The 17,432-nt window shown below is 39.6% G+C and overlaps 1 protein-coding gene across 4 annotated transcripts in view; it reads right to left on the bottom strand.

The window, feature by feature from the left end:
- LOC122791795 (myb-like protein X) overlaps positions 1–17,432 on the bottom strand; it is a 146,116-nt gene that overhangs the window by 60,424 nt on the left and 68,260 nt on the right. For 3 of the 4 annotated variants that reach the window (XM_044059742.1, XM_044059741.1, XM_044059743.1), the window contains one exon: positions 4,445–4,480. The exons of the other annotated variant lie outside the window; for it this stretch is intronic. In XM_044059742.1, coding sequence (XP_043915677.1) covers positions 4,445–4,480 — 36 coding nt within the window. The remainder of the gene's footprint in view (positions 1–4,444; positions 4,481–17,432) is intronic. 4 annotated transcript variants of the gene reach the window in all.

Here is a 17,432-nt window from a genome sequence, read left to right as displayed (position 1 = left end):
GGAGTCTGCTACTTTCACAGTGTGGGTTCTGTCTGTGAGCCAGTTTGCAACCCATCTTGTGACATAGGGATTTATACCTAGTTTAGTGAGTTTAGCTATAATTCCAGAGTAGGGGATGGTGTCAAAAGCCTTGGCAACATCTAGATAGGCTGTGTGAACCACCTTGCCCTTGTCTACGACTTTGGCGACTGCTTCAAAGAAGTCTATCAGGTTTAAGAGACATGATCTGCCTTTTACAAACCCGAAGTGGTTGTGGTCCAGAGTTTGGAGATTACCAATGTCTTTGTTTATAAGTTCCATGATGATACATTCCATGGCCTTGCAGACCAGGCTCGTCAGGCTAATGGGGCACTAGTTCCCGGGGTCTGTGGTGGCTCCCCCCTTGCGGAGTGGGAAAACCGTCGCTGTGCGCCATTCAGCAGGCACAAAGCCTGAGGTGAGGCTATGATTGAACATGGTACTTAGGTGGGGTGCCAGTTCATTCTGTAGTTCACGTAGAACGCAGCCTGGGATGTTGTCTGGTCCCATGGATGCAGTGTTCTTGGCTTTGGAGAGTGCGTTTTTTACCTGTGCAGCCATGATTACGGGAACTTTGCATTCTTCCGGTAGAGAGATGGCCTCTTTAGGGGGTGAGAGGGGGGTAAAGTTAGCACTGAACCTATCTGCCATGATATTGTCAATATCAGTTGGGTCTGTATATTTAGTGCCATTGTGCTGTAACTCAGAGCAGATCTGAGTGTTGCCATTGAGATTCTTGACATAGCTATAGAATGCTTTGTGGTTGTCTTTAGAATCAGTGACAATATTGTTTTCGTAACTAGCTTTGGAGGATTTTATCAGGGATCGCAGCTTCTTACTGAGGCTGACCAGGGAGCTCCTCTACTCATGGGAGTTTACTCTCTTTTGCAGCAGTTTCTTCCTTCTGTTGTACAGTTTGTTTATAGTAGGGGACCAGTTGGCTTACTTTTTTTGGAGGATAGTGTCTTGGTTCTGTTTGGGATAGCATGATCTATGCACTCATGTAAGTGCTTATAAAGTGCAATTGTGTAGGATTCAGTAGTCATAACTGTATTGTCCATCTGCATGGGTGTCATGAAGTTCACCACTTAAGAAGCATGAAGTTGGCCTTGGAGAAATTTTTTACCATGGTTTCCTTAATAGGGGGTGGGGGCAGGATGTGGATATCTAGGGTAATTAGCTTATAGTTGGATCGGACCAATGAGGTGTTGACTTCAGGTGTGGAACACCAGACACTCATGTTGGTCATGACTAGATCTAGGATATCGTTGCCCCTGATGGGTGTGTGGATAAGTTGGTCCAGGGCATTGGAGTTTATGAATTCCAGAAAGTGTTGAGTGAAGGAGCTGGTACATGAGTAGTTTTCCCAGTTAATGGTGGGGTACTTGAAATCACCCATTATTAGGGTGTTTGGTTGAACCCTAATATTTTCCAGTACATCAAGAAAAGAGGAGGGGGAATCCTGGGGCATGGTGGGTGATCTGTAGCAAGCTACAATTTAGATTACAGTTTTGCCCAGAGTTAGTTGCACTTGGATAACCTTGGCTGCATTATGCTGAGCAACTAGCCTGGAGGTGTGTATATCCTTAAGGAATATGGACACACTCTTCCGCCTTTGGTGTTCTGGTCCAGGTTACATTGCCGAAAAGTGTGGTATGAGTTATAGCCTGGTAGTGCAGGGGTGATCTCTGGAGCCTTGAACCAGGTCTCAGTCACTGCACAGATATCGATGTTCTCCATTTTAAGGAGTGCCTTGAGTGAGTGCATTTTGCGATTTAGACTTCTAGCATTGAGTAGCATCACCCTCAATTTTTGCTTGCCTGTTCCTGTTACAGTGGTGAATTTGTCAATTGAACCTTGCCTAAAAAAAACACTATAGGGGCGACAAGAACCTTAACCAGTATCCGGAGTCCCAAGGGTGACAGTTGCAGGCCATCTCTGGCAAAGCATCGTGGTCTGTCGACCATGTCATCCCAGGCAGACAGATACTGGATCCCTTTAGAATGGCACCAGAAGCTTAGCCAATTGTTGAAGTCATTCATTTTGTCCTTGTACTGTGGCATCATTCTGGGTGATGGCAGAATGCTACTCAAGGCTAGGGTCATACCTGCCTGGGCTACAAGATTGGAAAGCTCTTCCATGTATCTTTTCATGTAGTCCAGGGAGGTACATCTCAGGTCATTCACACCAACATGGACAATGACAGAGTCATATTTGTACTTGTTGTGGAGTGACCTGAGTGCATGGATTATGTGGTGGATCCTGGCACCTGACAGGCAGCTGACAGTAACCTTCTCCTTGTTTAGCCTGGTGAGTGGGACATCAGTTTGCCTGACTATAGAGTCACCTATGCCTAGTGTGTTGGGTACATTGTTTTGCCTTATTGGCTGTGGCTGAGTGGCACACTGAGTCTGCGGACTATATGTCATTTGGGTTGTGTTGGGGGGTGGAGGTTGCTTGCATTTCTGCTTTGGAGGTCTCTGTTGCTTGAGCAGATTTTTATTGAGAGCCTCCGCAAATGTTTTTGTGTTTCTATGTGTTGATTTTGGTGGTGTAGATTTAGTGAGACTATGTGATGAGTGTGGTGTGGTGCAAGTGTTTACCTTCTCCTCTTGACTGTCAAGTTCAGTCTTGATTGGAGAGAGCTTTACCTCCAGTTTGGCTAGATAAGTGCATTTCTCACAGGTTGTAGTGTTGGGTGGTAGGAGGAGAGGGTTGTCTGTGTACATGAGGCAATTTCAATATTGCCCTATGATGCCCAGATTCATCAGATAGACAGGAGAGAACACTGGGAACTGACCCTTGGACATGCCTGAATAAAAAAACTATTTTCTTCTGGATAAGTGAGGAAAGTGGGTACAAGAGCTGTATTTCTCTAAGCAAGTGAGGAAAGTAAGTACCAAAACTGTTTTCCTCTAGGTAATGAGGAAGGTGGAGTGCTGTAGTAATTAGTAGGTTATTTAGTGCTTACAAGATCTGAACAAGTGCTGATCACGAATAAGCAAATTCAAGTGCTAAAACTAAGAATCTGTATCTGGACTAAACTAGTTACTTAAAAGACATGAGCTACCAAGAGAGGTTAGAAGCTCTGTTCATGTAGTCAGTGTCCTGCAGACACCATGGGAGTGATCTGTGCCTTGCCTTCTGGGTGATTAGGGATCCAGCACTCCAAGACATCTTATTTTACCACAGAACAAACACTGCAGGGAAGATCTGCACCTATTCCCATAAATAAACAAATCATGGTGGACAGACAGATTAGTGATGCGATGACTATGCCATCTCTGGAACAAACTTTCTCTCCAGATCAAGCAATGAGACACGCTAGCTTCCTTTAAGAAGAATTAAAAAAATTGGCTGGGTATTCATAAATTTACCCCTGGTATAACTGGTCTAGCACTCCTTGAAAAAGGAGGTAAGATCTGAGAGTGGGTACTGCAAGGTGTAAATGGCCACATGGTCCATTTGCCTTCTACACTGTATGATTCTATGAAACAGTTAAAAAAATACATGTTCAAGCACACACAATTATGGTGCCTTAATTCTAAGAAATACACAATGTGTCTAAAGTCTTATACATGCTCATGTATATGAGTAAGACATAAACATTTCAGTACATTGTTCAGAAATGAGCAGTGAGGGGGTTTACCCCCATGTTGCAAGCAGTCTACGGTAATAACAGAGGAAATGGTATTGGGTGAAAAGCTGTAAAATAAAGCCAGAAACCCTTGCCACGCCTCTGCTCTCAGGTTAAGTGTAACACTCGATATGCTGGTGTGAGTAATCTAAATGTTTGCCATAGAATGATATTCACTTCTCTTTGCAGGTTAGGAGTTCATGGGCTAGTATTCTGGTTTTCACAGAAGTATCAAAATTGCAGTGGAAATTAAAGAGCAGAAATTTTATGGTTTGGATGTTGATACTTCTGAAGAGCTATCACATACATCATACTGACTGCTTTAACAGTTAAGTATTTAAGCCAACAAGTTTGAATACTCACACAGATTCCAGGATTCAATGTATTTATTACATCACAAAGTGACTACATTCCATTTCCAACAGATAGCACAAAATGGTGTTTCCAACAAGGATACCTACTTTGCTCAGGGATTCCTTGGTTATTGTCTCAGTTCATATGCTGTGTCCCAAAAATACACCAATAATACTTAAAGAAGAAAGAAAATATCCTGTGTATGTTGATTCTATAAATTAAAACCATGAGCTGCTGAAAATTCTAGCATTTCAATAAAAGTGAATGTACATAGCCTGTTTGTAATGATACATTGCACAAATAAAATGTTAGTTACCAAATCAATCTAATTGTTCCCCATAGGTATAAAATAAGCAAATTTACTGTCCAATTATTTTTAAGCATTTTCTTCCAAAATATTTAATATTGGTATATCATGTAGTCTCTCATTCTTACCTGCTTCCATATTTTTCTTATCTCTGTCCTCAGCACCTATGAAAATAGAAATGATTCAAGTTATAATTCAGCTAAACATAAAAAGACAACAATAATAAGACAAGATATGACATTCAACCATTGATATTCATGCAGAAATTTTTATATAGCTTGTCCTGAAGCTACATAAGTCACTTACCACTCTCAAGGTCAAATGGTAAATAATGAAGATTGCATTTTTATATATACATTATATCTCCAAAACATCCTGATATATATTACCAGGTACTATGTATAAAATATAACTGGAGAGAAAATACATAAAACTACCACTTTCTTCTATAGAACTTCAAGATCATCACAATGATTTTTATACCAAAGAACATGTTCTGAACACTGTCAGTTAACTAGGATTTTATGTGATGGAAATAACATTGGCACCAACATAATGAAAATGCTTAAACCACATTAAGAAATCACATCTATATTATGTAGTCAAAGGGAAAGAAATCAGTAGGCCAACTACGTAAGATACAAAATAACAGACACTGTGTGTCCCCACACCACCCTAACTAAATATACTAACTCTGAGATGGCACTGCAGTGGGGAAGGGAAAGATTTAAAACAAAGGCCAATGAATTTCTTTCCCTTGGAAAGAAATCAATAATGTGTCCATTCGCTGAAGTGGACGTTCAACACATATGTGTCAATGAAAGGTTAGTCGAGATTTAGTACCTTCAACTGCATAATATAGACCCAGAAAATCATCAGGCATGCAGCCACCTCTGCAATGAAATGTACAACATAAACAATCTTATTCAAAACATCTCAGCTTAAAATAATCTATGAGGTAAATACTAGTAAATCCTCAAATAAAATGCAATCAAGTCATTGATCATCTAATAAGAAGTTTAGAAATTGTATTTATTCATGTTTAATGGCAAGAAGATGCAATTAAGTTTGGAGTAATTTCTTACAATATGGTAAGCATAACACTTAATTTTCCAAAGTATAAAATACTGTAGACAGAGTGGAGGTGTCTTTTAAGGAATGCAAACCTGATCCTCATTTGTTCATGTTTCTGTGGTAAAGTATGTCAGTTCTGATTTATATGCAAAAGTCAGTATTCAGTCTCAAGTAAACATTTATGAAATATGCAACAGCTTCAAATGTTGTTTGTGTGGGCAACAGGTACATAAACTATACTGTCAAATAAGGTATGCAAGTATATTTTACCTTTTTCTTGAAGTAATGTTTTCAGTTCTGTTTTTTTAAAGGATTAGAAACAATCCATGCTCTACTGATTCAGCACATTTTTATTTAGTGACAGTTTCATTCTCTAAAATGTCTAAACTTATTTGAATGTTCATATTGATCAAAATTAGTACCCAAAAAATCACAAATCACTTTATTATCTAGTCATTGATTCAAAATTCTTCATACAATATTCAATGTGCAGTCAAGAACAATACATAAGTATACATTTTTTGATAAGTAGCTTAAATCCATATGTTAAATCTTGAATTCAAATGAAGTAAATTGAGGCTGAGATGGAATTATCTATGACTTGTTCACTAATTTGCTTAAGATGCATTTGGAAAACCATCAACTGAAAACACTAAAATAATATTTTGTACAGGTAGAAATCTCTTGCATCCTCTATCCACATCCCCTTTTTCCAATTTTTGCACATGGAGTCAGGGTGTCACTTCAACAGTGACAATCATCTACAGACAAAGTTAACACTGCCATACCAATATCATGGACCACACCACAATTGAAATAAGGACAAAAATCCTTCAAATTGTACCTCTGGTTTATACTATATAACAGATTGCAGTAAAACTCACCATGACATTAATTTTTTGCACTAAAGACCAACAATGGAACAGCCAGCAACAAAGTGCATGTAAACCCTATGAGGCATACCAAAATGTTTGAATTAAAAAATGTGAAGAGGCAAATGCAATAACAGTTTATTCCATAGAATCAGTAATTTGGTGAGTTCAGATCTATTCCATTCCATGGCTTAGAATATTCTAACAAAGGATTATAACATTTCAAGTAATTAGAGCAATCCCTTCAAATAAATTATTTTATTTCTAAAAACAAAATAAATCCAGTTTGAGATCCTTCTTCCACATAAGTATTGGATCTGAAGCAGTCGACAAGGATAAAAGGGCTAGTAGTCACAGTAAAATCTCTAAAAGGAATTATCTGTGGTCAGTCTCTCTTTTGAAGGAGGAGTGTGTGGAACTGAATTTAGTCTGGTTTTAGAAATAAAATACTTTAGTTGAAAGGATTGTTCTAAATACTTGGACTCTTGACAATCCTGTGTTGCTCCTTCAATACTCTCGGGTTAGATTGGAGATACTGGAGTCCCCACCAGTGAGTGACCTTTGACTGTCCATGACTTCAAATATTCTGACATTATAAAGATAATAAGAATATCATTTAACTGCAATGTGTTACGCCTGGGATAAAGGGATGCATTCAAAGGAAAGATGACCATGTTATACTGTGTGCATGTGTTATGTGTGCATCCCTGCCACAATCAGTTGTGAGAGTGTTGTACAGGCCTGACATCCAACAGGAAACCAGTTAACCATCTGAGCACCTCTGATGTACAATGAAGTTTGAAGTATCAGATTCCAGCTCTTCTCTACCCCTTCTCTGTATATTAGGTCATATCTGACTGCAGCAAACACTACTTGATATAAAGTTTGGTTTGGTAGTACAGTAGTTTCATGTAAACAGTTAATATGACTCTTTGACAAGTTCAGATCTCAAACTGAACACACAGAACAAGTGTAAGATATGAAACATGCAGCACTAGTGTTATACTGACACCACAGTTAACTTGTAGTCCATTTTATGTAGCATAGAAGTAGAAACAACACAAAACATAAATACACTTAAATCTCTCTCTCTCTCTATATATATATATATATATATATATACACACACACACACACACACACACACACACACACATACAACACACACACACACACACACACACACACACACACACACACACACACACACACACACACACACACACACACACACACACACACATAGATAATGACATTTCCTAACTAAGATTCCTAGATTCCTTTATCATGCATAATATTCCCTACTTCTTGTCGACACTGTCATATTCTCCCTGCCAAGATGGGTGAAAAGAGAATGATAGAGGATACTAATTTATAAAAAAAAATGCTGATTTAAGTAATAATTTTGTAATATACTGTGTAAAAGCTTTGCTCAGAATTAGTTCAAAATGATGTGAAAATTACTGAACCTACACACATTGCCAACATACTGGCTGACAGGTTCAGTGCAAACTTCTCCCCCCCAAAAGGAGAGATATCTATTCCAGAGGATTGTAGCCCCCCAAACATCTCCAACGCCCAGGTGAGAACTGCCCTCACTAAGGCAAAAAACACAGCATCCATGGGACCGGATGGTGTCCCCGGCTGTGTGCTTCACAAACTCAACGAGGAATTAAACCCACAGTTAGGACAGCTGTTTAATCTTAGCCTCACCTCAGGATACGTACCCAAGGAGTGGTGCACGGCGACTGTGGTCCCACTTCATAAGGGCGGTGCCTCCACAGACCCTGGAAATTACCGCCCCATTAGCTTGACAAGCCTTATCTGCAAAGCCATGGAGAGGATCATAATGGAACTCATAAATAAAGACATAGGGAACTTGCAGACTTTGGATCCAACCCAGTTTGGCTTTGTCAAAGGCAGATCCTGCCTCTTAAACTTGGTTGACTTTTTCGAGACAGTCACCAAGGCCATTGATGAGGAAAGGCAGTCCATACAGCCTACCTCGACCTGGCAAAGGCCTTGACACAATACCCAACTCAGGTATCATCGAAAAACTCATCAGCTTGAATGTAAACCCATACATCACAAGATGGGTTGCAAACTGGCTAAGTGACAGAACCCACAGGGTCAGAGTTGCTGGAGCCATGTCAGACTCAAAGCCTGTCACAAGTGGTGTCCCACAGGGCTCAGTCCTGGGTCCACTCTTGTTCGGCATCTACTTTTCTGAAGTACAAGTAAACACAGGAGGGTTATGGCTGACAAAGTTTGCAGATGACTGCAAACTGGGCGCCATAGTCGAAAACACATCTGACACAGATATCCTCCAGAAGGGCCTCACAGAAACGGATAACTGGTGCCAGAGCCATGGCCTGAAGTTAAACGCCAAAAATGCATAGTCATACCCTTCGGAAAAACAAGGTTACCCCTAGCTACCATATAGGTGGCAATCCACTGAGCACAGAAAAGTCATCAGGGATCTGGGGACCCAGGTTGACAGTAGCCTTTCGTTTGACACTCATGTTGCTAAAGTAGTTAGGAAAACCTTCTATATCGCCCACCTGATCATGAAGGGATTCACATCTAGATCAAGGGAGGTCATCGTCCCCCTGTACTCATCACTCATTAGACCTATGATTGAGTACAATCCGTTCGGAATGTATCTGACCAGACACCTGCTGCAGCTTGAAAGGCCCCAAAAGTTCCTCACCAAAAGGATAAAGGGTCTCAAAATATGTCTTATGCTGCCCGACTGAAAGAACTCCAGCTCTATTCAGTCTCATACCGCTTGCTCAGAGGTGACCTGTGCCTGACATATAAGGCCATGTCAAACCCAGATTTGATGAATATGCTTCACCTCAAAAAATCTAGATCCCTCAGAACCACAAGGGCGGGAGACGTAAACCTTGACACGGTTATAAATAGAACGTGCTGGAGGGACAGATTCATCACCCAGAGACTCCCTATGCTGTGGAACAAAATCCCGGTACATGTGAGGCAGAGCACCTCTCTGGCCTTGTTCAAGAGGAATCTTGACCAATGGATGGGAGATTGCAGATATACCCCAGGGATTACTTCATTGTCACTGCTTGACAGAGGCACAGCAAAATGATAGGCATAGTTTTTATTCAAACTAAAGGGGTGGCGAAAGCCACATAACTATGGGCTAGGCTTATAAATGCCCTTGGGCAGATAGCCTAGTATGAACCTATGAACCTATGAACCTAAGAGTCATGCTTTGCAAAAGCCACACTAGCAATACAATACAAGAAATCACTGAATGCAAACGAATTGCAGTTGATTAGGGACTTCTAGACCATATGCTAACACTGGACAGATGTTTTCACAGGCTGACAGGCTTAAGTAGAAAACAATACAATGATGCAGTGCCAACACATTCATAATTACATTAAGATATCAAAAGGTTTGTCCACTTAATGTATGGATATATTTTCCCTAGATGTTGCTATTCAGTGAAACCAAGGAACGAATGAATAACAATCTCTAAGTTACAAACTATGCAATGCCAACCCACTTAATTTCAAGTTTCCATCTGGGGAGCACTTCTTGCAGACTATTTGTTGGGTGCAGTACTTTTCGACAGTGGCCATGGTCACCATGTTATTTGAAACATTAGGTACAAGAGTGTATGTTAGATGTCCAGGATGTTTGGTGCAGGAGTACCTCTCTCATTCCAAAGCCTATGTTTCTGACTGTTTTCATCTTCAGACATTGGTGGATATGCTTTTCAGAGTACATATGTACATCTCATGGACATTGACTGCCCATAAATGATTAAACTACCAAAGCATAACTCCATCTCTGCCTTTCTGATCATAAAATCTTTATCAAAAATGATGTGCTTCAGAACATATACCATACTCCTAGAGTGAGTAATTACAGAATGATTTCCCAGAATGCTACATGATTCCTGTTTACACAGAAACATTATATTCAGTGACAAATAATGACTATTTGGCAGAACTACTCTGCCTTTTTCCATTACTGAGTGTAAGAGTTGACATCTTCTTCCCCTGTCTAACAGTAACTAGTGTTGCTCCTGCTATTCCTTTCTTCATTGTTTTGACTTTATGTCTGCCTGGTGGACGCTGCACAAGGCAGGTACATTCAATGAATTAAAAAATGCTTTGCAACAGCAAGCTATATACCTCAACACATTATCAAAATGGAAAACCACAAGGCTAGCTATCCAAGTGTAAATCCTCCTGCAACACCAACAGTCAATAATGACAAAGCAAACAGAATTCAGGAACAAACCAAAGCTGATAGTTATACTCCACATAAACCAGCGTTAGCTCCAATGTGAACTATATAGTAGGAAAAGTCAAATAAGAACCAACGTTAGCTCCAATATAAAACTTTAATGGATCAATGGCAAACGCTTTCACCCTTCTGGGCTTCCTTAGGCCAATATGATTCTTAAAAAACATGCATCTTAAATACCATTAGTTAAGTGACATCATTTCCTGTGATACATAAATTAAATAGTTCATTCTTTAAAGGGAAAGTCAAGAAAACATTTATACATTTAATTTATGCAGATATAACATTAAATGAATTAAAAACCTGAATATTTATTAAGACAAAACATGTTAAAAAATATATAAATATAAATATATAAACGAGATATAAAAAAAAATAAATATATATATATATATATATATATATATATATATATATATATATATATATATATAACGAGATATAAAAAAAAATAAATATATATATATATATATATATATATATATATATATATATATTTTTTTTTTTTTTTTAAACGGCCACTGTAAAATACTTTGGTGAAGAGTGTATAACATATGCTGAACATACTTGCTTCTTTGGAGTATATTGGGCTGTATATTGCTTTTTCTTCTGATGTCGCCTGTTACGCTGTGTTGTTTATATCTTTAATATGAGGTTTATAACAAACTGCTGAACACAGATGATCACCTGAACATTACTGAGCTGTAAATTGTTTTTGGATTGTGGATTTCCAACGCTGATATTTCAGCTGTTCTGTTGCTGGGATCGTGCACTGTTCGCTCAACTATAGCGCGACCTAGGTGCTTGTAACCTTTACTCTGTAATAGCTAAGCAGTGTTAGCGTATTAGCCTTTTACTATATGTGTAATAGTACACACAGCATTTTTGCTGTATCCCTGGCTGAGTTATATGCTCGAAGCACTCTGCCTAACCATTCCAGTTATCCTGTAGGTACTGTTGGTGATTTGGTGAGGCTATTGCACTATTGTTGGTGGGAAATGCATAGCGCTCTGTTCAGCATATATTGCTAGGCTAATTAGCGCCTCCATGACCCCATACACATACTTCTGGGGACTACATGCAGACCAAAGCCTTGTCCTTTTTACTTATATTTTGAATAGTCTTTTAGCGACTACTGCTAGACTAATCAGTGACCCCATACAGATATTCCTGGGGACGACACCTAGTCCAAGGCCTATTCCTTTACTGATAATTGCAAGTGGTCTTTAGCGATCTTTGCTAGGCCAATCAGTGCCTCCTGGACCCCACTCAGATTCCTCTGAAGGTCAATTGGGTGGCTTACAACACTAGTTTTCCTTTTTGTGGTATAACTTCATGGATTGACTAACTTTTGTGTAACTCTCCAGTACTCTGCCCTGCCTCTCTTTATTTGGGGCCTGCGTGTTGTATAGGAAGTGGCCGCACATGTGCAGACTTGCCTTGGGTCATACTTGCATCTAGGCCTCCCTACACTTGACACTCTTCTCTACACTACACTACGGAGCAATGTGCTTGCCCTTGTTTTCTTTTTACCTCTAGATGGAATACCTTGTGCTTTGTTTATACTGTATACAATATTTAAAGACTGTAAACTTTACCTGGTGTTTTAACCAAACTGCTGCTACTCTCTTCTTGTGGATATGCATATGTTTTTAACTGATACAATCCTCAACTGAGTATGCTATATAATGTGCATTGCCTAAATGCTTATTTTCTTGCCTGACCTACACTGTTACAATGTGTTATTTGATGGAACAGTGGATTTGATCACTGTATCTGTGCATTTGTTTACAGCTTCATGTTGAATGTACTGCATTTTTTACTTACTTTTATTTTATTATCTCCCTCTTTTCTCTCCTGTTCCAGCTAATTCTCCTGCCTTCCCAGTGACTGTTTGCCTGGGAGAAACTCTTCCCTACTCTACGAGGGTACTTTCTGCCCACTACCTTTGAAAAGTTCTGGACCCCTGCACTCTTCTACAAACTTACTACCTCAGGTTTTAAGAGAGTATGTCTACTTAATTTGGTTGTGGTCTTTGCCCATTTATATCTGTGTGGTTTCTGTATTGCTCCCAGCTAAGCTTACCAGCAGCAGCCCCCTCACCCCTTACTGTGTTTATTTCTTCTGCTACCTTATTCTACTGCTTTACTTAGCCTGTACTCCCCCCTCCCAGTAGTATATGTTGTTTTTTTCTTTCCTGCCCCAGAACCTTGTGACTCACCTCTGCACCTTGCCTCTCTGTCTACTAGGTGTCACTCTGTACACATCTAGACCTACAGTACTGATTATTCCTTTCCATATTCTCCCCTCCTTCACCTTCTCACTCCATTCCTTTCTATCTCTGTAGTGCTCTGTGACCCACTCCCCCTTACATTTACTATCTCTAGCCTTCTACTTGCTTACTTCCTCTGTTACTTTTTCCTTCCTCTCTGGATTCTGTGTATCCCGCTCCGTTCGCCCTGCGGGCTCACTCCGCTCCCCTCCCTACCCCCAATTCCCACCCACCCCCAGGGGTCCCAACCTTATACTTCCATAACCACACCCCCTTATTCTTACAACCAATCCTGCTCTTTCCCGCCAAAAACTCAAACCCTCCCTTCTACATACACTCTCCCCCCCCTTACCTTATCCACTGCTATACCAACCTACTCCCCTATTACTAGCTTCTCTCCTCTACCTCAATTAACCTACTTCTCATAAACTTCTACTCTCAACACCTACACCTACACTTTACATTCTCCTCTCACACCCCTACATATCCAACTATTATAACTATCCTTCTCTCCTGTTCTGCCTTATACCTTTACCTCTACCTCTCTTATCCTCTCTTCCTCTATTTACTTTAAAACTTCCCTTACCTCACCTCTTCTACATATGGCTCCATACTTACCAACCATGGCTATATTCTTAGCACTATTCTCTACCTCCCTTTATTCTTCTTACCTTCTTACCTTCTTTGAAAACCCACTTAAAAACCAACCAGACTTTATAAATAAACATACATCTATCTTCCATACTTCTCTTTCCTCTTTCTTAAATTCAACCTCCACCCCTAATTATCACCTTCCTAAATTCCATAGGCACTTCCATCTAACTTATGCCTTACCCCCTGATAAAAAAATGAAACAAATAACCCTTCTTAAAAGCAGCCTGACACACAGACATAATACTCCTACCTTACAAGACGGTGATATTCACCCCAACCCAGGCCCATCAAATCCCTCCCCTCAAGTATCTAACCCCAACTTCAATAACACCCTACTCATAGGTCATCTTAATATACGAAGTGTAAATAACAAAGTACCCTACTTACATGCCCTGTTAGACATTCACCACTTTGATATTCTGTGCCTCTCAGAAACCTGGCTAAAGCCAACCACCAAAGACACTGAAATTATACCCCAAGGCTATAATTTATATAGGCTTGATCGTACTAAACGTAAAGGTGGTGGCGTGGCAATTTTATTTAAGAACCATCTTAGCATCTCCACCCTCCCAACCTGCCCAACCCTGGATTCCAGTGCTGAAGCCATCATAGTTAAACTTCAGTTAAATGCTCAAAAAGCTCTTTACATCATCTGTATGTACATACCACCTGGCACAAACATACCAATCTTAGAAGACTTCCTTAGCTGGATTTCCACTAACTACCCCCAAGAAACTATTATTCTGGGTGACTTTAATATAGATTGGAATATTATTAATAGTGAAAATCCCTCCAGTCATATAAACCTACATGGTTTTACTCAATCCATTACCACTACAACAAGGCTAAATAAACCAAATAAAAAACAGAGTATCTTAGACTGGATACTTATAAACAAAGTTAATGTCTCATACAAAGTAGGAACTATGCCTGATGACCTCAGTGACCACTGCCTAACCTATATCTCTAGAGAAAAGATTGACTATCAAAACCTCCCTAACATTAGAATAATACGCTCAACCAAAAACTTTAATAGTGACTTATTTCAAAATGATCTCAAAACATGCAACTGGAACCTCATGAAATCACTTCCTCTAAATGAAGCAGTATCATTCTTTAACTCAACCTTCCTTTCAATTTTAGATAAACATGCCACTGCACGCTCTATTAGAATGAAATCTAATATAGCCCCTTGGCTCACAAAGGAAACAAAGAAATTAATTCATAGCAAAAATAAGAGTTGGGCCAAATGGAGACACCATAGAACCACGTCTGATTTTCTTCACTTTTGCCAACTTAGAAATCTTACAAAGAAAGCTATTATCTCAGACAAAAAGAACTACTACTGTGAACTTCAGGAAACCCATTTATATAAACCCAAACAATTCTGGTCTTCGATCAACAAACTCCTTTCACCTGGTACAGCTAAAACTCCCTCCCCAATAAACCAATAAACGCAGACCCAGGAACTCCTAGCCATACTGCAAACACCTTTAACACCTTTTTTATTGATACCATCCAATCACTTGCTAAACAAATGAACACCATTAACTTTTACCCTCCAGATAATCATGTTGATTCCCCCCATAACTTCACTCTTCACCCTATCTCTACCTCCTTCATCTACAAGCTTATTCTTAAACTGAAACCCTGTACCCCCTCTGCTGACAAACTCCCCTCTCTCTTTCTTCAAAAGGCTGCTAAACAGATTGCATACCCTATATCGATACTCATTAATAGGACTATCCAAGAGGGAACCATACCAGATATATGGAAAATATCTCATATCATCCCACTACACAAAGGTGGTAACTCTATTGAGTATACTAACTTTAGACCTATTGCCCTTCTCTCTCCACTAGCTAAGATCATGGAGAAATGCATCCACCAGCAACTCATACAATATCTCTCTGCACACAACATAATAGCCAACTGTCAACATGGCTTTAGACCCCACCATAGCACCTCCACTGTCCTCCTTTCCTTTGTTGATACTATCAACAACTATCGCAACTCAAATCTTCTCTCCTCTGCTCTATTCATTGACCTCTCTAAAGCTTTTGACATGGTGAACCACTCTTCCCTTATTAACATCCTTAAATCCCTCTCATTTGATAACCTGGCTATTAAATGGTTTACATCTTATCTAAGCAACAGGCATCAAGCTGTACTTTGGGACAATCATATCTCTTCACTACTGCCTGTTTCTATTGGAGTCCCACAGGGATCTATTCTTGGTCCACTTCTCTTCTCCCTTTACATAAACGATCTCAACACTATCATCCCACAAGCTACCTGCATCCAATATGCTGACGACTCCACGATTATTTGCTCAGCATCTACCTCATCAGAGCTATTCACTCTAACTCAAACCACCTTCAACACTGTAGAAACTTGGTTCACTAGACGGCACCTCCTCCTCAATGCTAAAAAAACAAAACTTCTCCTTTTCAGTCCTACCACTCGAGGGTCCCCATTAAACTTCAACATTTTATCCAATGACACCACTGTTATCTCTCCTGACACATCAACTAAACTGCTAGGAATAACCATCGATAACAATCTCACTTTCGATCAACACATCAATAACATCATCAAAACTGTTAATAAAAAAATTGGATCATTATACCGTATCAAACCTTTTCTCACACCTTCTACCAGAGCTACCATTGCCCACTCCCATCTTATTTCTACCCTCTTTTATGCCTCACCTATCTTCACTAACCTTAAGAAGGCCAACCTAAATAAACTAGCAACTTGTTACAATAGCATTGCCCGCTTTGCCACCAGTAACCCTTTCAGAACACATCACTGTCAAAACCTAAAACTCCTAGGCTGGCTGGAGCTACAAAACTGTCTTTTGATCTCCCAACTTACCATTGCTCACAAGATACTGTACCAACCTTATAATACCCCTATACTTTCTCAACTTTTAATCCCTTACAATAATCTTACCTCCCTTCGATCTTCTTCTAAACTCATGACCAAATCTGTAAAGTACCATAACTTAGCTGGTGACTCTCTGTTCACTAATACTGTAGGAAGGATATGGAATCAGCTACCCACTGATATCACTCTAATCCCCTCCTTACCACTCTTCAAACAAAAAATCAAACTGTACTTCCAAAATCACTGGCTCTGCTCCTGCAGGACTCCTGACTGATCTTCTTCCTTCCCCATACACTACTAGTATCTTTACACTATACTTATTTACTTTACTTATTCCTTCTTCCTATTGCCCTGCTACTCTCCTCCTATGCTCCTACCCTCTCCTCCTTTTTCTCTCCCCCCTCCTCTTTTCCATCACAATACTCTTTTCCACTCTACACTTTTGCCTCTTTCTCTCTTCTGCCTTTGTATTTCTTCTGTAATTCCCTTCTGAGTCTCCCATTCTACTTTTTTCTCTCCAACGGATTATCAAATATATGTTGCTAATCTTGATGTTTTGTAATGTTTTACTGAATAATAATATTTTAAGTGTGTTCCTTAGGAATTTTGTTTTTTTGTGTTACTAAACGTATATTCTTTTTGCACTGAATTTATTTTATAATTTGTCTCCTTGTAATTTAGTATCTGTGGAGCTTTTCTCCCCGGGCCTCTACTGAAAATGGACATATATCCAGCTAGACTAGCCCAGTTAACAAATGTAAAATAAAATAAATATATATATATATGTTGTTGTTGTCTTTCAGCTTTTCCTGGTTAGGGGTCGCCACAGTGGAACTACGGTCCGCTAATGACTGGCATCAGATTTTCATGAACGCAGAGGTGCCAGCTCGACGTTCAACCTTCAACAAAGGCATACCCATTTGAACATGTCTTTCGAACGCCCACTCAACGGTGGGGAGGACATGCAGACTCCACACAGAAGACACTCCCCGCACTCCAGCCGAGAATATATATATATATATATATATATATATATATATATATATATATACACACATATATTTAAAAACT

This window comes from Protopterus annectens, chromosome 17.part0 (genome assembly GCF_019279795.1).
Source record: "Protopterus annectens isolate FY-2018-M chromosome 17.part0, PAN1.0, whole genome shotgun sequence".
In the NCBI taxonomy this organism is placed as follows: Eukaryota; Metazoa; Chordata; order Ceratodontiformes; family Protopteridae; genus Protopterus; species Protopterus annectens.
Note: the sequence above shows the minus strand (reverse complement) of the source record. Positions and strands in the feature narration are given on the sequence as shown.